The sequence below is a fragment of the Herpailurus yagouaroundi genome, unplaced genomic scaffold (genome assembly GCF_014898765.1).
Source record: "Herpailurus yagouaroundi ecotype Mexico unplaced genomic scaffold, PumYag 159, whole genome shotgun sequence".
In the NCBI taxonomy this organism is placed as follows: domain Eukaryota; kingdom Metazoa; phylum Chordata; class Mammalia; order Carnivora; family Felidae; genus Herpailurus; species Herpailurus yagouaroundi.
In genome coordinates this window covers 75,264,574-75,287,290 of record NW_024412400.1, presented here as the reverse complement: position 1 = coordinate 75,287,290, position 22,717 = coordinate 75,264,574, and the positions used below count along the sequence as shown (strand labels likewise).

At 39.6% G+C, this 22,717-nt stretch overlaps 2 protein-coding genes across 3 annotated transcripts in view; both read left to right on the top strand.

The window, feature by feature from the left end:
• LAMP3 (lysosomal associated membrane protein 3) overlaps positions 1 to 7,870 on the top strand; it is a 49,193-nt gene extending 41,323 nt beyond the window's left edge. Inside the window, exon 6 of the mRNA XM_040480876.1 lies at positions 7,317 to 7,870. Coding sequence (XP_040336810.1) covers positions 7,317 to 7,450 — 134 coding nt within the window. The 3' untranslated portion in view covers positions 7,451 to 7,870. The remainder of the gene's footprint in view (positions 1 to 7,316) is intronic.
• A 5,884-nt stretch (positions 7,871 to 13,754) lies between these two features.
• On the top strand, positions 13,755 to 20,210 carry LOC121034057 (methylcrotonoyl-CoA carboxylase subunit alpha, mitochondrial-like). 2 transcript variants are annotated; one of them, XM_040480883.1, is made up of 3 exons: positions 13,755 to 14,566; positions 18,252 to 18,298; positions 20,038 to 20,210. In XM_040480883.1, the coding sequence occupies exons 1-3, from the start codon at positions 14,478 to 14,480 to the stop codon at positions 20,187 to 20,189; spliced, it is 288 nt and encodes a 95-aa protein (XP_040336817.1). In that variant the 5' UTR covers positions 13,755 to 14,477; the 3' UTR covers positions 20,190 to 20,210. The 2 variants fall into 2 exon arrangements, with proteins under 2 accessions (XP_040336817.1, XP_040336819.1); XM_040480885.1 differs by having other exon boundaries at positions 14,264 to 14,566; positions 20,041 to 20,208.
• Positions 20,211 to 22,717: the final 2,507 nt, after the last annotated feature.

Here is a 22,717-nt window from a genome sequence, read left to right as displayed (position 1 = left end):
AGCAGGGTAAACACAGAGACTGATAGAAGTGAACTGGGGAACCAACCCCAAATCCCAGGGTACCCCCAGACTATAGCTAATTCCCAAGGTACAGAAAAGAAGAAAGAATCCAAATAGGTAGTTCAATGGGAAACATTAACTGATCTCACAATGGGAAGAAATATCCTAATTTACCCAAATGATGTTAAAGGAAATTCAATGTCATGGATGAAATGCCCAAGCATAAGCAAGATGAAACAAGGTACATGACCACTATGCAAAATTATTGCAGCAAAAGAATGTAAGAATAAGATGAGATTAAAATATGGCTACAGAGTTTTAGTTTGGCAAGATGAAAAATGTTCTGGAAATGGATACTGGTGATGGTTGCACAAACTGTGAATGTACTTAATGTCACTGAAGTGTACACTTGAAAACAGTTAAGGGACACCTGGGTGGCTCATTCAGTTAAGCGTCCCACTTTGGCTCAGGTCATGATCTCACGGTTCGTGGGTTCAAGCTCCTCGTTAGGCTCTGTGCTGACAGTTCAGAGCCTGTAGTCTGCTTTGGATAATGCATCTCCCTCTCGCTCTGCCTCCCCCCCCCCCAAAGTAAATAAAACATTAAAAAAACAGTTAATTTTATGTTATGTATATTTTACCACAATTAAAGGAGGGAGAGTTAGAAAGGAATATAGTTGATAAAATACAAAGAAAACGTAACTCAAGAAACAGAAATCCCTGACAATTGATTTTGCTGAGAATCGCTTAATAAGAGTGTGAATTCCATATAACCAGAACTCAGGGGTGAAATGTTATAATGAAAGAGTGAGGTGAATGGGAGAGTTCATTCCTATGATTGAACAAATTGAGTACCAAAGCAATGCACAGTAACAAATAGTAAGAGGCAGAATAGAGCTGAAAAATGAGTTATCTTCAAGAGAAAAGAACTGAAATAAGCATTTAATGCAGATAAAAAATAAGATCATACCATGATAGGGCAGCTGCTAGGCATGGGAGATATTCAGATTGTCTAAAATAAGGATAATTGGTGCCTCTGAAGTAGAGAGTTCAAAAATAGGAAGAAGATAAATTTGATGGTTTTAGAGATTTTGCTTAAGATAAATGTTTGAAGTTGCGGATTGCAAGAGCACAGTGTAACCCAGGAAAAAATAGACACAGAAAGCTTAACGTTGGGCACCTGGGTGGCTCAGTCGGTTGAGTGTCCAACTCTTGATGTCTGCTCAGGTTATGGTCTCACAGTTGGGATTGAGTCCTGCATAGGGCTCTGTGCTAACAGTGAGGAGCCTGCTTGGGATTCTCTCTCTCTCACTCTCTCAGCTCCTTCCCCACTTGTGTGTGCATGCATGTAGAACACACAAGCACTGAGCTCTCTCTGTCTCTCAAAATAAATATTTTTTTAAAAGAAAGCTTAACATTAAGATACAGCCAAACTAAGCTATAGAACTTTAAAGATAAAGAATTCTTTAGACATACAAATTCTCCCTCTCCATTAAAAAACCAAATCACCTATAACATTTAAAGCCAGCAAACAACATCTACAAAATCCTAAGGGAAAGAAAGTGTGACTCTGAAATAGGAGTTTACTAAGATAATAGGCAGGTATCCTCAAACATGAAATAATTCAAGAGATATAACACCAAAGAGCTTTTCTTAAAGATAGTGTTTGACAATGAAATTTCGTAAGATCAGAGAGAAGCCACATTATAAACAAGAACATAAGCAAATATCTCTCTGGAATAGAGAAGCCACAGTTTTTTAAAAAAAGCATTTTATCTATTTAAATAGATAAATGGAAAAAGCATTAAACAACTATGGGTCTGAAAATTTATCATACAGATACATCTTGTATATGACAACCATGTACATGGTTTTTCATTACAACATTATTTGTAATAGTAAAAGTTTGAAACCAGAGAAGTGTCCATCAGTCTGGAACAGATACATCCCACAACAGAATATAGTTATAAGCAAGAATGAGAACATACATTTTTATGTATGTATAGGAAAGTTACCCAAAATATATTGTTAAATGAAAAAACATAATGCATAATAGTGAGAAAAGGAGGAAATAAAATATATTTTCATTTTTGCTTATACCTGAAACATTGGAAATGTATATGGAAAACCAGTGGTTAAGACAGGGGTAACAAAAAAGATGAGACAAAGGTGAAAGTGGAACTTCTCAACATACAGCATTTTGTATTATTTTGACTTTGAATCAGGAGTGTGTGTTATATATTTGAAATATATTTTTTTAAACTATTGGAATGATAGTTATCAAATAGAATTGAAATGTTATAAACCAGAACAATGATTTAAAAAATAATATATCTATTCAGGGGCACCTGGGTGGCTCAGTCAGTTAAGCATCTGACTTTGGCTCAGGTCATGATCTCATGGTTGGGGGTGGGGGTGGTGCAGGGTCGTGAGATGGAGCCCCTTGTTGGGCTCTGTGCTGACAGCTGGGGACCTGGAGCCTGCTTCCCTCGCTTTCTGCCCCTCCCCCACTTGTGCTCTGTCTTTCTCTCTCTCTCTCTCTCTCTCTCTCAAAAATAAACATTAAAAATTTTGTAAAAAAATAATACATTTATTCAAAATTTGAGTTGGGACTAAGAGAGAGAGAAGGGAATCTGTTAGTGCTAATCTTTCAAAACATTATCAATAGATAATGTCTAAATTGGAAACACAGAGTTTAGAAAATGCATACTGTCTCTCACTTATTTCATAACCTCTTAATGCACTTCATAATCCTTTAGTGTGTATTTATAGTCTCTTTTTTGAACCTTAAAGAGATCTTTTATGAAACAATACTTCCTGTGACAAAGTTACATTTATTTGAAGTTTGGTAGTTTTCCCAGTTTTGTTTTAGCTTTTTTCTTCTGTGAAATCAATTAAAATAAGCAATTTTGGTAAAATAGCATTTGTATGATCCTATTTTAATAAAAGTATGTGTATATATTTTTCTGCCCATGTCCTTATAGTTGTAAAGAAAGATGCCTGAAATTATATTTGTCCATGTTTTCGCAAGGATAATTTCTGGGTGGGTGGTTTTCAGGTGATTGGTTTGTAAGGGTTCTGGGGGAGGCTGGCCCAAAATGTACCACAATGGCATACTGATTATTTTGAGTCGAAGCTACTTGGGAAACGGCCAGTGCAAGGAAATTCAGACCCTCCTCGGTCACCCTGAAAGCAGGAAATCTCCCATATGAAAGGTACCCTCCCTGTAAAACACACAGTAAAAACACATCCTGTCACCAGAGAGAGGAACGTTAAAGCCAAGAAAGCTATAGAAACAAACCCTGTTACTTTTTATTAATCTGCTATCTCAGCCCAAATTCCACTTAGAATTCCTTACTAATTGAAGCTCCCAAACATCTGTTCTGTCAAATCCTCACAAATGCAGTATCTCTTTGTTTAAAATGTATAGAAACTGCCTGCATTGGTCATTTCTTTGGGTATCAATTTCATTAGTGATGAATTACTGTGCACATATAATAAAACTTAGGGTTTTTTTCCTCCTTTTAATCTGTAATTCTTAAACCAGCTGGAAGAATCTTGGAGGAAAGAAGGAATTTCTTCCTCTCCTACAGTTTTTATTTTTTTATTTGTGCTTTTCTAAATCATCTTAATTATTTGTAAAGAGAAAAATATCATTTTTTGAAAATTGAATGATGTTTTGTCAGGCATACACATGAGCACACACACACACTCATCTATGTACAGAGGAAGCAATTGCCTTCCAAGGTTTGCACTGATTCATTGAAATGGAAGAATTGTGGTGATCAGATCATTGTTTTCTTTGTGTACTTTTCTGCATTTTATTATCATTATTATTATTTTATTTTATTTTAGAGAGAGCATGTGCATGCACATGTGAACAGGGGAGGGGCAGAAGGCGAGGGCATCTCAAATAGGCTCCACACTCAGCACCGAGTCTGCTGGGGGGGCTCAAGGAGGCTCCACACTCAGCACAGAGTCTGATGGGGGGCTCAATCTCATGACTCTGGGATCATGACCTGAGCAGAAATCAAGAGTCGATCGCTCAACCGACTGAGCCACCCAGGTGCCCACTTTTCTGCATTTTAACAGCATTTAAGCTATGTGATATTAAATACTGTTAAATTATATGGAAAGCGAAGGCTGCTGTCTACTCCCATCCCAGCCCTTCCCCAGCATCTTGTCTATCTTTTCACTTCTGGCATACCTGCAGTTTTTTGGGGGTTCATGCAACACTCCATGATTTTAGGGAACTTCTCTGTCAGCACACTGAGATCCACCACATTCTTTTTAGTGGCCACAGTATCTTCTATTGTATGGATATACCATTTAACATTTTTCATGGATATCTAGATTGCCCATTTTGCTCTCATAAAATGAGATTATTGTAACATATCTTTGTGTACTTACATGAATAGATCTTTATAATACCCTATGGTGGAATTATTTTAGCATATGTGTTTCACATTTTGGTCAATAGGTAGGTGCTTTGCATTTTGTTTTAACATTTTTGTATCTTTTCCTAAATCATTCTAATCAAATTAACTTCTTAATTTGTCAACGTTCTTTTTTACCTAAGAAATACACATTTACTAATATACTAAATAACAAAATTGTGTACTCCAAAAGGGCTTATCATGAAAAGTAACATTTCCCTGCCCTTCCTCTAAGAGACAAAGTACTTTTTATTTTTTTTTAATTTTTTTTTCAACATTTATTTATTTTTGGGACAGAGAGAGACAGAGCATGAACGGGGGAGGGGCAGAGAGAGAGGGAGACACAGAATCGGAAACAGGCTCCAGGCTCTCAGCCATCAGCCCAGAGCCCGATGCGGGGCTCGAACTCACGGACTGCGAGATCGTGACCTGGCTGAAGTCGGACGCTTAACCGACTGCGCCACCCAGGTGCCCCTTGAGACAAAGTACTTTTAACTAATTTTAATAATTTCTTATGGTAACTATCTCAATAATTCTTTTTTTTAATTTTTTTGAAGTTTATGTATTATTGAGAAACAGAAAGAGACAGAGCATGAGCATGGGAGGGACAGAGAGAAGGAAGACACAGAATCTGAATCAGGCTCTAGGCTCTGAGCTGTCAGCACAGAGAGCGAAGCAGGGCTTGAACTCACAAATGGCGAGATTTTGACCTGAGCCAAAATTGTACGCTTCATTGACTGAGCCACCCAGACACCCCTCAATGATTCTTTTAAAAAATGTTAAAAAGCTTTTCTATTTCTCAATTTATTAGCTTTAAACTTCTTATTATGGCAGATAAGGATTTCATACTCTTAACAACATCCCTTCTATTGTTATATCACTGTTTTTTGTTAAATCAATAAGGTATATATTATCATCATTATGTAAATATTGTCCACTGCCAAATGAAATAGTATAGGACAAGCACAGGGCGTGTCTTGTACAGATTTGTTGAGTCTCTATCGTTCTCTCTCCCTGGTCCCTCGTGATCTTTTTTTGTCTGACCTCAGGTGAGAATTGATCCTTGGTTTGTTTTGATATTGGTTCATGCGACGATCTCATGAATATATTCTCATATCTATTCTTTTTATTTTTCATGATCTTATGAGATATTTATTCAAATATTTGAAATTTTCATTAAAATTTTTCTTTGCATTTGTCTTAAACTAAGATGATATGATGTTTTACCTTACAAACCCTTGCCCTCACCTTGTTCTTCTTCATCCCGTTCTCCCCTTAGCCATCTATAGGCCATTACTTTTATTGGTTTATCATGCATTTATCCTTCCAGATCTTCTTTAAGTAAATGCAAGAAATATATCTTCATTTCCTCTTTACTTACATAAAACATTGTAGTACTATATGCATTTTTCTCTGCGTTACTTCTTTCCCCTTAACATGTGCTGGAGATTTTTCTTCTTTACTTTTTTTTTATTTGAGTACAGCTGACACACGGTGTTACATTAGTTTCAGGTGGACAAAGTAGTGTCCATAATAAAACCCTATAGGTTATTATGTTCACCACAAGTGTAGCTACACCTGTCACCATGTACCGCTATTATAATATCATTGACTATATTCCCTATGCTGTACCTTTCATCCCTGTGACTTATTCGTTCCATAACTGGAAGCCTGTGTCTCCTACTCCTCTTCACTCATTTTACCCGTTCCCCTACTCCCCTTTCCTCCCCATCAGTTTTTTTTTTTAATGTATTTATAGACCTGATACTGCTTTTTGTTTGTTTATTCTTGTGTTTTCGATTTTTAGATTCCACATATGTGTGGAAATGATATGGTATTTGTCTTCCTCAATCTGACTTATTTCACTGAGCATAATACCCTATAGGTCCATCCAGGTTGTTGCAAATGCAAGATCTCATTCTTTTTATGGCTGCATTATATTCGATTGTAAATTATTCATTTATTTTGAGACAGAATGTGCGTGTGTGCACAAGCGGGGGGGGGGAGGGGCGGGCGCAGAGAGAGAGAAAGGGAGAGAGAGAAACCTAAGCAGGCTCTGCGCTGACAGCTTGAACCCACGAACCATGAGATCATGACCCAAGGGCTTGAACCCATGAACCACGAGATCATGACCTGAGCTGAAACCAAGAGTCGGATGCCTAACCAACTGAGCCACCCAGATGCCTCTAAAGAAAAAAGTTTTGACAAATTTACAAATGTTCATTTTTAAGCTCTCATAAATAATTAGAACTTTAAGTGTAGCAAAAAAATATTTTACAAAGTAGATAAACATCACATGTTTTCAAGAGATCAGGTATAATCTAACAACAATCTCTTGTATGTAAGCACATTCTACTTTTCAGAGAACACACCTGGAAGAAAACATGTCTAACGATTATTAAGTATCTATTAATTGCTGGGGGTGCCTAGGTGGCTCAGTCGGTTAGGAGTCAGACTCTTGATCTCAGCTCAATTCCTGATCTCAGGATCCTGAGTTCGAGCCCTGCATTAGACTCCATGTTGGGCATGGAGCCTTTAAAAAAAAAAAAACAAAAAAAACAAAAAAACAAAAAAAAAAACCTATTAATTGCTGCAAAGATAAGGGTATCTTGTTTAATCCCCCAAGAATCTTATACATTATTTGCTTATTTTATAAATGAGGAAATTGCAAGGTTCAATAACTCATCCAAGTTCACACAGTTAGTGGTGAAATTAAAAGTCAAGCTTGGTGGCATATCAACTATACTTCAATTAAAAAAAAAAAAGTCAAGCTTGGATTTGACTCAAAAGTTCATATTCTTCCCACTCTAGTCTGCTTTCTGGTCTGTCCTCACCAAACCTTACCTGCTATATTGTATTTTTTTCTTTCTCCCTCTCTTAGTTGACGAGTGTTCATCTGACTACACAATTGTGCTTCCTGTGATTGGGGCCATTGTGCTTGGTCTCTGCGCTGTGGGTTTGATTGTCTATGGAATCCGCCTAAGACGTGAATCATCTGGATACCAGAGAATCTAATTGGTTCCCAGAGGAAAAGAAAATAATGGAGTTTAGAGAATTCTTTCATCATTTCCAGAATGTTGGGGACTTCCCTTAGCGTGAGTCCTTCTGACAATATAAACCACTGTCTTTCACAAAAACTAAGTCATTTCTGATTTAAATTCAAGCAACAAATCAATTTCTACGTATTTTTTGTTTATTTTATGAAAGATATAGTGAGATGCTTGAGTATTTTCCAGTTTCCTTCAAAATATTTTAACCATTCAAATCAACATTTGAGATATGTTAAATTAATATAATGCATGTAAAGTGGTATATGCTCCCAAATTATAAACTAAAATGTTAATTGTAACTAAATGCTACCTGTGCACATTGGAATTTTATTTTATCCTTCATCTTTCCCAATAAAAAAAAAATGCCTCTTCTTTGTCTATAAAATGGACTTCCAGAACTTTTCTTATCCATGTTTTATATGATATAGATGTCTGATGATCTGCTTGCCTCCTTTCCACTTTAATTTTTTTTAATCATCAAAAATCCCACTATATCACAGTTTGTCTAGGTTTGATGTGGCTCCAACAAGAGGAACAAATCAGCTTATACTTTTAATCTTGATGACTCCTCCTGCAGAATCACTAAAGGCTAAGAATTAGGTGGCTACAGACAACAGAATTAAATAATAATCGAGAAACATAATCCTTAATAGTTGAACACATATATGCCAGACACTTGGCTAAGTTTAGATACATTCCATTTAATCCTCCCAACTTATAGATGAGTAAACTCAGACTTGAGGAAATTGATCACCTCAATGTCACCCAGCTAACAAATGGCAGAGCCAAAATTTGACTGCCAGTTGGTCTGGTGCCAACATCTACGGACTTCACTACATCAACTTGGCTACAGGAACAATGACACTGAATTCTGCCTGAAGCCTCACACCAGCAAGTGCTCCTTTTTTCACAGAGAAAAGGAATTTCTCCAGAATCATAAGAGATAAGGGGACATGAAAGGACTTGATGGATAATGAAATAGGAGATCTTTAATAAAGCTCTCTGCCTCCTTGAAGGAGACTAAGGGGCTCTGCAAAACATCAGTTTCTCATTTTTATGGGACTGTGCAGCTGTGGATCTAAAGATAAAGGAATGGAGTAAACATCTCAACTCATTCTTTATTTCTTTGAAAACAGAAATCTAACCTCCAGCCAACTTTTCTTTCTTGAAGGTAGATCCCCCCCTTGTGGTAACTTGCTTCTTCTGCTCTGTTAGAACCACATTTTCTATTCTAGTACACTTTATTCTGTAGAGCAGCCTGCCAAGAATTGTATTCACTGCTTGCTCTTACAACTAAACAAACGAACCAAGTATACTAACAGAAAAGACCACATACCCCTAGAATTCTTTAGGAAAGGAATAATTTGGGTCACCCCAGAGTATATAATGACTTTCCTGATTTGTTCTCTTATGAGTCAGTAGGCTTGGCAAGGTCCTCAGTTTAGTCTTAATGGAATATGAGTTGAATTAGAAGTTTTTGTAATAAAAACTTATTTTGGAGGTTAATTTATGTCTTTCATTTCTGATAACTCAATTTTCATGCTATAAAAACTTTTTACTATGGTAGTGGAGAGTTTTGCTTGAATCAGTAAGTTAAATCATCTTTCTATAATTCGTTTTGTTTTATTCTCTACTACCACTTTATTACCAGGTAGGAAGACCTACTTGAAAGAATCTGAATTTTTGAGAAGTGAACCATATTAAAGTTATAAGTTAAATCTCTCAACTCTTCGACCAGACTAACAGACTGGATTACTGGTTTACTTAAATGCTGCCACGAATTCATCCATCCATTTATTCACTCATTCAACCAACACTGAATAAGGACTTTCTAAATACCATATACTCTGTTGTGGATTGAGATAAATAAGAAGTCCTGTATTAGGTGTATTAGTCCTGTATATCTACGTAACAAGTTAACTCAAAACTTAGCAGCTTAAAACAACAAACATTTATTTTCTCACAGTTTCTGAGGGTCAGAAATCTGACAGCAGCTTTACCTGGGTGGTTCTGGCTCAGGGTCTCTTACCAGGTGGCATTTAAACTGCTGGCCAGAGTTACAGTCATCTGAAAGTTCAACTGGGGCTGAAGGATCTGCCTCCAAGTTCACACCATGTGGCATATCTATAGGAATGCTCACATCATGACAGCTGACTTTCCCCAGGTGAGTGATTCAAGAGAGAGACACTGACTACCTATTCCCAAAAGTTACATACCATCACCTGTGCTGTATTCTATTGGTCACACCAACCATCTCTGGTACAATGTGGGAGTAAAGACCAGGAGAGGTGGAAATCAACGGTGACCATCTTGGATGCTGGCTATTCCAGGTCCATTTTCAAGGTTCAATTACTGGTACTTTCTGGGGGAAATTCAGGTAAATAAATTCCAGTATTTACACTAATAATAATGGCTTAATAGGAAACTATACAAAGGGCAATGAGGGCATGGCCCTTTCCAGCCCGCTACCAACTCTATCCCAGGTGTAGCACCTCCCCAGGAGAGAAGCCTCTCAGGCTCTGGTGCTAACAGTGTACGGACCAGCTGCTGCTCAGGCAGATTTGCCTTTTCACAAAGGCTGGTAGTTGGCCCATTGCTCTACAACATTAACTGATAGCTTTGCCTCAGGGATGTGTTAACTCTCCGTCATAATATAATCCAAAGAGATCGGGACCACACAGATATCCCACAGGACATCACACTGAACCATTATTTTGATGACATTATGCTAATTAGACAAGCACAAAGCGATTATTATGTTGGAGGTCTTGGTAAGAAATATGTATTCCAGGAAGCAGGAGACAAACCCTATGAAGATTCAGGGACTGACTAGTTCATTGAAATTTTTAGGGAGCCAGGGGGTCAGGGCCATGCCATATGCCACTTCAAAATAAAATGCAGATGTTTTGCATGTTGCATTTCTACAAAGAAATCCTTTCTACAAAGAAGAAACCATAGGTTCTTAGGTTCTAGAGGCAACATTCCACAGCTAGGAAAAGTCGTCTGCTCATTTACCAGGTGACATAGAAAGTTATCAGTTTTGAATGGGGCCAGAACAGGAGAGGGCAGTACAGCAACTCTAGGCCATAATGCAATCAGCCCTACTGCTTGAGCTCTACAATCAGGCAGACCTCAGTGTGTTGGAGATATCAGTGGTGAAAAAGGGACAGTATGGAATTTTTGGCAACCTCCAGCGGGAGAATCATAACACAGGTCCTGGGTGTTCTGGAGTAAGGCTGAGGCCATGCCATTTGCTGCAGAGAAATAGATGCCCTTTAAGAGTCAGCTCTTGGCATGTCACTGGGTCCTGGAACACTTGACTTTGGGACACCAACTTACCCTATATCCAGAATAGCCCATTTTGAGCTGGATTCTGTCATATCCACTAAGCAATAAAGTCAGATGGGTCTAGCAGTAATCAGTTGTAAAATGGGTAATATGACAGAGGTCAATAAACTATAGCTCATGGTTTGGACATCTGTTTTTGTAAATAAAGTTTTGTGGAGTATAGCTATCCGGGCCCTTTTGTTTACATGTTGTCTATGGCTGCTTTACAACAGCAGAGTTGAATAGTTGTGATAGAAACTGGTCCACAAAATCTACATGGGGCTGGATCTCACAAACTGGGAGATCATAACCTGAGCCAAAACCAAAAGCTAGAGGCTTAACCACTGAGCCACCCTGGTGCCCCTCATTGTGGTTTTGATTTGTATTTCCCTGATGATTAGAAATGTTGAGCACCTTTTGACATAGGTGTTGGCTATTTGTATGTCTTCTTTGTAAAAGTGGCTATTCCAATCCTTTGATCATTTTTAAGTTGGATTATTTGGGTTTTTTTTGCTATTGAGTTGAATGAATTCTTTGTATGTTGTAGGTATTAACCTGTTGGCTTGTAACCCTCCTGGGAGCTTCCCAGGTGTAATCTAAATTTAGCCCCAATACAAGGAGGGCAAGGAGAGACCAAAGGAAGGGGCAGGTCACTCCAGGTTGGTAAGGTGGCAGTTTTAATAAGCAAGGAGAACTTACATATGAAGCTTGTCTTGGGCAGCAGCAAGACAATTGGATCCCCACACCTGCCTGCTAGATCTTAAAAGTTTATAAAGAGGTCCTAATTGGATTCAGTCACATATACCCTCCAGTCGTTTTCAACACCACATCACCATCTCAAGGCTGTGTCCTTGGAGCAGCCTCTGGGAGCGGGAAAGGCAAGCAGAACCCACATTCTAAGGATAGGGGAGGGAGTGAGGAGCCTTTGAGCACCTGAGTCCAGCTCAAGGATTAATCGTCAGTCATATCTTTTTTGATGACGTTCCCCAACAAAACCTCTTATCAGATACAGGGTTTGCAATTATGTTTTCCCATTCTTAAGTTGCCTTTTCATTTGACTGTCTCCTTTGCTGTGCTGAAGCTTTTCAGCTTGATGTAGTCCCAACTTGTTTACTTTTGTTTTTGTTGCCTTTGCTTTCGGTGTCATATCGAAAAAAATCATTGCCAAGACCAATGCCAAGGAGCTTTTTCCCTATGTTTTCCTCTAGTGGTATAAGAGAGAGGTCCAGTTTCATTCTTTTGCATGAGGGCATCCAGTTTTCCCAGCACCATTTACTAAGGAGACCATCCTCTCCCCATTACGTGTATCTGGCACTCTTGTCAATGACTAGTTGATCATATACATGCATGGGTTTATTTCTGGGCTTTCTACTTTGTTTCATTGGTCTGCTCATATTCTTTGACAGCTTTCTATTACATTATAGTTCTCTTTTCTTATTTATTTGTGGGAATTATTTATATATTAAGAAAAGTAGCCCTTCATCTGTGATAAGAGTTATAAAATTATTCCCAATTTACTGTTTGTTTTTTCCTAAGTGTTTTGCTCTGCATATCTTCAAAAAATTATATAGTTGAATTTATTAATTCGTTTTCTGTTATACTTTGAGTATTGTGTTACACTTAGAAAAAACCTTCCTCTTTTAAAGTCTCCCATGATGTCTTCTAGTTCTTTCATGCTTCCATCTTTTATACTTAATCTCTTATTCACTTGGAACTTATTTTGATTTTAGGTGTTAAGAAGTGATTAGGGGTTCAACTTTTTTTCTCAGAGAACTAGCCTCTTGTCCAAATATCACTTCTTTAATTATTGTCTTAAAATCTAACATGTATGTTCCATTTTATTGATTTTTTATTTTTTTAAAACCTCTTATAAACTAGCTGTTTTGTTTTTGTTTTTTTTTAACGTTTATTTATTTGTGAGACAGAGAGAGACAGAGCATGAACGGGGGAGGGTCACAGAGAGGGAGACACAGAACCTGAAACAGGCTCCAGGCTCTGAGCTGTCAGCACAGAGCCCGACGCGGGGCTCGAACTCACGGACCGCGAGATCATGACGTGAGCTGAAGTCAGCCGCTTAACCGACTGAGCCACCCAGGCGCCCCTGTATGTTCCATTTTAGCAAGGACCTGTTAAGCATCTATGAACACAGGTTTTTTTTTTTTCTTTTAAACTATTAGTAAGATTAATTAATTATATTAATATTGAATCATTCTTATATTTCTGGAATAAACCTAAGTCATGGTATATTATTATTTTCACATGCTACCAGATACTTTAATTAATAAAACATTTGGCAGTTTTTACATTGATATTCATAAGTGAAATTGGACTATATTATGTGTGCATGCTATCTTTGGTAATTTTGGTACCAATGACATGTTCTCTTCATAGAAAGAATGAAAGACTTTCTTTGTGTGTGTGTGCTCTAAGACAGAATTAATATCACTGGAGTCAACTACTATTTACCATTTTGGTGGAACTTCCTTGTGAGAGAAGGTGGGCCACGTGCTTTGGCGGTGAAGGTGAAGGTGGAACTGAAGGTAGTGGAAAGATAGTTCTTTGCTAACATTTTCTCGTTCTTCTATGGTAATCGTTTGATTAGATTTTCCATCTCAGGATCTATTTTGGTACATTGTATTTTCTTGTAACATCATCCATTTTATCCAAGTTTTCAAATTTATTTGCTTAAAGTTGAGCAAAACTAGTCAAATCTATAATTTGTTTTCTGTATGTGACTTTTTCCCACTTATTTTTTTTACCACAGCAAATGTGCATTGCCCCCCCCCCTTTCTGGTTAAACTATTTTGCTGTTATTAATTTCTTCTCTAACCTCTGGATTTATTAGCCTTTATTACTAGTTTCTTAATTTATTAATTTCTTTTATCATTACCAATTTCTTTCTTCTGCCTTTCTATGTTTATTTTCATATTTTTAACCCTTAAATTGGATAATTAATTTACTTCCACTATAAATTTGCTTATGAGCCAGCTTTAACTATGTCCAAACAAGCATCTGTATGCAGTATTTTTATTTTCTAGATATTCTGCAATTTCGGTTTGACTTCCTCTTTTTCCTAAGCCAACTAAAACACTTTTTTAAAAGTTCAAGTAGTTGTGACTTTTTTATTTTAGTTGTTTTTTATTTGTTTTTGGTTTTGTTTTTTTTTTTTTCCTCCCCTTTCTTGAGAACACTAGAAAGTTATGTATCTTGCCCTTCACTGCATTTGAGTTTTCCCCCGGGACTCCTCTTCCCCCACTTTCTCGCACCTTTAATGATAAAGATCAAGAGGAAAGTTCTCCTTAAAGCCCGACGAGAACGAGGGAACCCTGCGGGCCAGTAGAAGAAACAGCAAGCCAGCCCCGCAGGTCCTTCGGTGAATGAGGGCCAACCCCTGGTTCAGTAGGCGCTGCGCCAAGGAGAAGTAGGGACCACACCTCCGCGGGCTTGTGGACGATTGGCCAATCGTCGCCTCCGAAGTCCTGCTCTGTTCTTTGATTGGTTTTGACGGAGAGGCCCCCACCTCGCTTTAGAGGCCTAGCGCCTGACTGGGACCTGGACGGTGGCCTGTGAAGGACAATAGGCTTGCGGAGCGGAGGAAAGGTTTTGCAGGGAGTGGGAAGCAGCTGGTGTAACCAGAAGTCGGAGAGCGACCGGGTTGTGGAGCCATGGCGGCAACCTCTGCGGTGTCGGTGCTGCTCTTGGCGGCAGAGAAGAACCGGTGGCTGCGAGTCCCGAGCCTGCTGCTGCCGCCGAGGTAACGTGAGGCGGAGGGGCGGTGGATCAGCGTCCGGGGTCGGAGGCAGGGGTGGTGTAAATGGACTCCAGCACAACGAGAGAGGTGCGCGGGTTCCGAGGATCGAGCGGGAGGAGGGGAGAGCATTAGGAAAACCCCAGCCCCTTTCACGGTGTTCTGCTCTGCTTGGCATCGGGAGAGAGACCTGTTCACACCCAGCCCTTCCTTTTCTTCCCCTTGCTCCCCGTATCCACTCTGCAGCCTCTATTTGCCTCTGTTTTTCCATTTTCGGGCAGTGGGGGAGGGGTGGGGCTGGGCCTGCCACATCCCTGCTTCCCTCGCTACAGGGGCAAGAGAGACGCTTGTACCGCTGCTAACCGTTAACATGGTGCTTTCACTGCATTCCCTGTGTGGGGAGTGTTGATGAACCCCGTTCTGGTGAAGCTCAGAGGGGTCAACGACTTGCTCAAGTTTACACAAGGAGTAAGAAATGGAGCCAGGACGCCCCTCGAGCCCCTTTCGGTTCAGCTAGCCCCGGTCAGGTGTCCGGTTCAGAGGCTCTGTGGAGTTCTTTCTCATTATTGGAATGGATCGAGCTAACAAAAGTAAATTTACCTTCCAGAGGGTGAGAGGTTGGTTTGTTAAAAGTTCTCAGAGGCAAGTTTGAACAAAGCTATGACTCTAACTAACCTGACTCCAGATCAGTTTCAAATTTTGAGCTGTAAGTTTCAATGACAATAAATTTGGTAGTGAAGACATCCTCAGGTCTCCTGGTAGCAGGCTTCTTTACCTTGCTTTGTTTCTTCCTCCTCTTCACCTCCTCCTCTGTTCTGGAAAGACAGGGTAGCTTAGTGCTGAAGGGCACAGACTGTGCTGTCCGAAGCCAGGGTTCTCAGCTTTGCTACTCACTAGCTGTGTGCCCAACCTTGGGCACATTACTTAATATCTCTGTGCTTCAGTTTCCTGACTTAGGAGGAGGTGATGATACTATTCCTAGAGGAGATAATATTAGTACCTAGCACTGTGTGAATTAAATGAATGAATACATGGAAAGAGGCTCAAACAATCTGGTGCATATGAATCAATCCATAAATACAGCCTTTGTTTCAAGGTTTTTGTTTGCTTTTATTTTCCACAAATTACTGGAGAGGTATTTAGATTTGAGTTACTTAATTGTAGAACTAGCCCCAGAGTAAAATAAGGCAGTTGGTGAAAGTAATGTTAATGCTCTTTTCTTTCTCCTGGTGTTTCTTTTCTTAGGTTTCCAGGGCTCTTCAGGATATTACACAGACCATTTTCTCTCTCTTCCCTCTCCCTCTCAAATCTTCCCTACTGTGTGTAGAACTGTTCTCAGGTAGCTGTCATCCTGGAAAATGTTACAGTTGTTAATGGCATTAAGGAATTACAAATCTTATCATTATAGAGAGTATTTTCATGTCTTGTATGTCATGATTCTCCAGTAACTCAGAGAAATGAAGTCTAATGGTGGAATTTTAGAAATAAGAGTATACTGGTATAGAATTTATGTTGAATCAGGGTGGGATTATCTCATGGAAGCAACTTCTTAATTTTGTTTGTTTAAGCCATTGTTTTAAGCTATAGCTTGGATAATGGTGAAAAATAGAATAGACCTATCAAAACATCATTGAGATAGAGGATTATGTTAAGTAGTGTGTCTGTATGTGATTGTCGGTCTGTTTTCGCTACAAAATCACAGAGGAAAACTTTAGTTCAGCAATGGCCTTGAAACTTAATCAGGATCTTAAGCTGGATTTACCAAGAAACAGCCATTTTATAGATAAATCTGTCCAGGACAAGCCTTGAATCTTATAAAAAACTTATCTGAAGAATGTGATGGGAAGATGCTGTGAACCAGAAGATACCTTTTAAAGATAAGGAAAAACAGTCTTTCTCCTTGAAGATTAAGAGAATGAGGTCAGTCAAATTGGAAAGAAGTGGGAAAGCAATAGCCTCCTGAGAAAGCTGTCCTGCGGGACTCAAGTGCCAAAGCTGTGGGTCTTCCCACCAGCCCTTCACGGATGGCAACATCTGATTGAGTTTGCATCAGAAGGCAATGACTGTCTGACCTACTGTTATAATCCCGCCCCCTGCACCCCTGCCCCAGTGAAATGCTAGTTCTGTTCAGTTACATAGCTATATGCATAGTGTATACATGCTACACATACATAGTTGCTTAGTATCTAATGTACATTGTGGTTTTTATCGCCCACTGTGTACATGACCTAAAATGATTAGTTCTTTATGACCATAGTTTTAACAAATCTCCCATGTATGGGTGGAAAAGACTACGGTGGAATTCCTTCTGTAATTTGGTTTTTTCCCAGTGTATTCTTTTTAGCTGACACCAGATAGGCATTATACTTACACTTTTTTGTTCCTAAAGTAAATCTGGCCTGCTTTCTGTTACCTCTGGGTTAAAGTTTTGTTACTTGCTGTATCAATATGTATCATGGAACTTAAAAAATTGTTTTAGACCTTAGTAAACTTCTACCTAGTTAAGACACCTCAGACAAGTCACTTAGCCTCCCTGGTTCTCCATTTCTTATTAATACAAGGATTCAGCTTAAGTTGTCTACTTTGAAACTGAGAAGTATCTCTTGGTGTCTCCCGTCCTATGTGAGGACACTGAAGTCTGAGTTGTAAAGTGAAAACTGGGTCTTGAGAGCGAAAAAATCTTAGATGTTACCATAGTTACTATACCCTCCAAGGCTCGACCCCTCCTACAAAATCTTAGTATTTATGTTTTTGCATTAGGGGGCCATAATGAAAAAAGACTGGGGAAACACTGATGTAAAATGACTTGCCTGGTGTCACCAGCAGCTGGTCAGTGGGGGGTCTTCTGGCCCCACAGCCAGCAGTCTTTCTGCTGCCCTTGATCAGCTCCTTCTCTTTACTTCTCTGGGCTTAATTGTTCAAACCTTAATTATCAGGGGTTGAAGAAGATTGGTATTTTTCAAACTGTTGTGTGACCAGCATATTTTATTTAATGAAGTGGAATAGAACACAAAGTATCAAAACACAGAGAAAATGTTCTGTCACGAAAATTCTGTTTTGTGTGTGTACCAACTTGTGAAGTCAGATACAATTTTACTTGAGTCGAAAGAGTTTGAAAAAGCTGAACTGTATGATCTTGAAGTACCTTGGCTTTCTAATTGTGACCCTGTGGCCATTTGCCAGCCTCTGGAGCAAGCAGGTTAGGTGATCCATTCAAGGACACACAGTGCCAGAGAGAACAGCCAAAACTGTAACTTCCGGTTTCTAGAGTAATTTTCTTCCCTCAAAGAAAGTCTTATTAAGTTACTTTGTAGGCTTCAGGCTTAACTAAGGTCACATCTAGACTTGGTTTCAGGTTTTGAATTAATAAATCATATAGTGACTGAGGGGCGCCTGAAGCCTCCGACTTCACCTCAGGTCATGATCTCACAGCTGGTGAGTTCAAGCCCTGTGTCAGGCTCTGTGCTGACAGCTCAGAGCCTGGAGCCTGGAGCCTGCTTCAGATTCCGTGTCTCCCTCTCTCACTGCCCTTCCTCCTATGTACTCTGACACACACACACACACACACACACACACACTCTCTCTCTCTCAAATAAGTAAACATTTAAATTTTTTTTGATTCTTTTGAAACAACAATGACTGATCTTGTATATCCTGTTTAATTATTATTCCATTTGGATTCATTTGCTAGGAGATGGACTTGGAGGCAGAGAACCATGAAGTATTCAACAACCACAGGTACAGTCTTGATTTGCTTTGGCTTTGCAGATTATGAACTAAGAGAGGGAAATGCTTAATTCCTTAATTTGTGTATATAGAATTAGTGCTCATATATTTTTGAAATTTGGGATTTTCATGATCATTTTCTTAGTACGTATTGAGCCATGGTTTCCACCTCTTTTATGTCAAATCTCCCCTGTTGTTGAGTCTACAATATATACAGAAATAATTGGAAGCATTTACATTTATGTCGTTACTTCCGTCTGTTTGATCCCGTTCAGTGCCGTGAATTGGAAAGCATAACCCTGATGGTCTAAATCAGTGCTTTAAAACCATTCTGATAAGTGGCAGACATTTTTTCAAATAAAATTTTACGCGGAATTCCCAACGATAAAACGTATGAAAGTGTAGACACGGTTGATTGGGTGCAGCTTCCTCCCCACAACACACACATGCATACTTCATCCCAGCAGCTCCTGTGACCTGTGACAACTCAGACTCCATAGATCCCCATAGAAAAACATTGTTTTAAGTTATAGAAAACCTTATTTGTTCTAGAATAATAGCCATTATAAACTGCCCAGGAGCATTTATTTCATGTGTGATACGGAAGTGCATTTTACATATTAACACAGTAACACGTCCTGTGGCACGGATACCAGTGCCCTGGTGCGGCACTCAGTGTTCACGCAAGAGAGCCATACGTCCCTGTGTTTGCGTGCAGAGGGATAGAAGCGATGGAGTTGAGCGACTACAAGTTCAGATTCTGAGGTGAACCTAACCTGGGTTCAAATCCTGGACCTGCTATTTCTTTTAGCCAGTATACTTTCAGGACAAAATGAGCATAATTTTATTTTTTTTTTTTTAATTTTTTTTTTTCAACGTTTATTTATTTTTGGGACAGAGAGAGACAGAGCATGAACGGAGGAGGGGCAGAGTGAGAGGGAGACACAGAATCGGAAACAGGCTCCAGGCTCTGAGCCATCAGCCCAGAGCCTGACGCGGGGCTCGAACTCACAGACCGTGAGATTGTGACCTGGCTGAAGTCGGACGCTTAACCGACTGCGCCACCCAGGCGCCCCTAAAATGAGCATAATTTTAGGAAAGGAGTATCTCTTTTCATTGTAATTCCTTTATCTTTAAAATTTATGTAACAGTAATAGTATCTACTCCATAGGATTATTGTGAGGATTTAAATCCAGATTGAGTCTTTAGCACAGGACCTGAGGCATAAAAAGTACTTACTAAAGACTAATTATTATTAACTATGAGGGGTGTTTGGGGGCTATTGTAATTTGACCTTTGGCATATCAAAATATCTTTTCATTTTAAAGTTGAAAAAGCTGAATAACATAAGAGTGTATGTTAATAAGGGTATCTTGGATTTCAGGGGCACTTGGGTGGCTTAGTCGGTTAAGCTTCCGGGTCTTGAGTTTGGCTCAGGTCATGATCTCACAGTTTGTGACTTTGAGCCCTGCATCAGACTGTGCACTGACAGTGTGGAGCCTGCTTGGAATCCTTCCTCTCTCTCTCTCTCTCTCTCTCAAGTAAATAGACATGTTTTTAGGAAAGGGTATCTTGAATTTCAGTGAAAGGAAATGCACTAATATTAGTTAAAATGACTATTTGAGACTCTGTTATGCTAATTTTACCAAAACAAATGTTTATCAGCTGATTAATATAATGGAATCTTTATTTTGCTTTCTCATTCTTTGTTCTCCAATAACATTTGTGTATGATTTTCATGGTGTTTTAAGCAGGACGAAACATTGCCAAGGTCCTCGTTGCAAACAGAGGAGAAATTGCCTGCAGGGTGATACGAACAGCCAAAAAAATGGGAATACAGTCCGTGGCTGTTTATAGTGAGGCCGACAAGAATTCCATGCATGTAGACATGGTATGTTGTTAACAACTGAAAGTCAAATTTTGTGATTGTATTTGTTTATTATGTTGGTATTTTACTCCTTTATGTTGACATTTTATGTTTGCTAGTGTTAATAGGACATAAGTGGGTAAGTTCAAACTGCTCACTAATTATCCCTGTTGGGATACATTTTCTAAACGTAACACCAGTTTAACTGAACAGTGTGTTTTGCTGTGTTTAGTTGACTTACCAGCAAGGTCCTGTCTTATCAAGGGTTGGTTAAAACAGTTCACAGAATGTGGCCACAGATCATACTTTGAGTGGCACATATCCAGGTCCCTGATGTACAAGAAGGATCCAGATCCCAGTCTTAGCAACTACCACATACTGGCCAGGGGATCTTTGACAAGTCATCTGATGTTTCTGAGCCTTGGCTTAACTATAAAATTATAACTGAAAGGATCCCATTTCCCTGAGGTCTGTAAGTGCTACCAGTTGTTACTAGCTATTATTCACCAGACAGAGCCAACCATGGGTGAATTCAACTACTGGCCTTCTTTACGCCCACAGCAAGATTGAGCAGCGACAAATTCATGGCAACCAGCCTCCGCTCTCTGGGCACTTTTCTCTCTCATTCTGTGTGTTGACCATCTCAAGCCTGCTTTGTGCCATTCTAGCTGCTGACTCTCCCTCCACCCACCTATTCTCAGCAGATGATCTTGATTCACAAGGAAAGCAGAACTGCGCTTCCTGCCGCAGAATCTCTTCACTGCATCTGTGTCTGTCCTTGTCCCGTTCAAGACACTTATCTTCCTGTGCTCTGGAGTCCTCCTCTTACCTTTTCAAGGATCTTCCATCTTCTTTTCACACTGTATTCTGTCACTCTACTTCGTCTGCTCCCATGGCTTTGCTAAACACTTCCGAATTTCTATTTCTAGCCCAGACTTCATTTTGAGTGTGATACAGGTATACCCAGCTGCCCACTTGACGTGTCCACGTGGATATGTGACAGGTACCAAACTAATATGCCTGACGTGGAACTCATGACTTTGATCTGTGGTGAAGCTGCTTTTCCTGCACACTTCCCTCATTCAGCAGATGACACCACCATTGCCCCTAAAAACCATAATGCCAGAGATCTGGGAGTATTTGAACATCTTCTGTCTTCCTGCCACTCTACATCCTTCCCCTTCCCTATCTAGACAGTCACCAAGTGCTGTTTATTCTGTTTCCCAGACACTTCTTTCCGCTTCTTTCTGTCCTCTGCCACCAGTACCTTAAGTCGTAGCTGGCATCACCCTCACCGGCCCGATGTGGTAGCCTCCTCAGTGGTCTCCCTACTTTCATCTTGACCTCTCCCACGGTATGTTCTATGTTTCATCCAGACTGATTGCCTAAAATCAGATTTTTGATGTTACTCCTCTGCTTCTGCTTTAAATAACTTAAGCCTTTTTATCATCTACCGGACTAGCAAGAACTTAAAAGACGGATAATATTCAGTGTTGGTTAATGTGGTTAGAAATTGGTACATTGATGGAGATGTGTGTTGGTGACACCAGTTCAAGGGACGATCAACCAGGAGCTATTAAAATGTTACATCCTTCACCCAGCCTTGCCAACATACCTCTAGATCTCTGTCCAGAGACATGTTCACATGCATGTGCAAGCAGAGGCATGTATAGGAATGCTGCCAGCATCCAGTTTTTTGCCATTATGACCTAAATGTCTGTTCAGATGTACATGATTAAATGAACTTTGGTACCTCCATACTGTGGAACATTATGCCATTGTTATAAAAAATGAGGTAGACATATGTGCACTAGCAAGGAAAGAGCTCCCAAGACCTACTGTTAATGAAAACAACAATTACAGGAGTTTGATCCTGTTTGTGTAAAAACTAAAAACAAAAACTAAAACTGTATGTGTTTATGTAAATATATATAAATAAATAGGAATATGGATATGGAAAAAATATGTCCCAAAGATCATAGTGGTTTTATCTGGAGGAGTTTTGAAGTGAGGGAGAAGGTGGTGCCAAAAGACCCCTTTGCCTTTGTATTATTATTCACATTATTTTAATTTTTAAAAAATTTTTTTTTTAGAGATAGAGAGAGAGAGAAAGAGAGAAAGTAGGGGAGGGGCAGAGAGAGAGGGAGACACAGAATCCGAAGCAGGCTCCAGGCTCTGAGCTGTTAGCACAGAGCTCAATGTGGGGCTCGAACTCCTGGACCGTGAGATCATGACCTGAGCCAAAGTCTGATGCCCAACAGACTGAGCCACCCAGGTGCCCCTATTCACGTTTGTTTTTTTTTTTTAATTTTTTTTTTCAACGTGTATTTATTTTTGGGACAGAGAGAGACAGCGCATAAATGGGGGAGGGGCAGAAAGAGAGGGAGACACAGAATCGGAAACAGGCTCCAGGCTCTGAGCCATCAGCCCAGAGCCCGACGCGGGGCTCAAACTCACGGACCGCAAGATCGTGACCTGGCTGAAGTCAGACGCTTAACCGACTGCGCCACCCAGGCACCCCCCTATTCACGTTTTTTAGAAGGAGAATAGATTTGTGTTTTGTG

What these genes read in the sequence shown, in the direction of transcription:
- LOC121034057 (XM_040480883.1), top strand. Translation starts at nt 14,478, where the DNA reads ATGGCGGCAACCTCTGCGGTGTCGGTGCTGCTCTTGGCGGCAGAGAAG. An exon ending in AGCCTGCTGCTGCCGCCGAG is followed by an intron (nt 14,567 to 18,251) that starts GTAACGTGAGGC and finishes TTCATTTGCTAG; the next exon opens with GAGATGGACTTGGAGGCAGA. An exon ending in GAAGTATTCAACAACCACAG is followed by an intron (nt 18,299 to 20,037) that starts GTACAGTCTTGA and finishes TGGTGTTTTAAG; the next exon opens with CAGGACGAAACATTGCCAAG.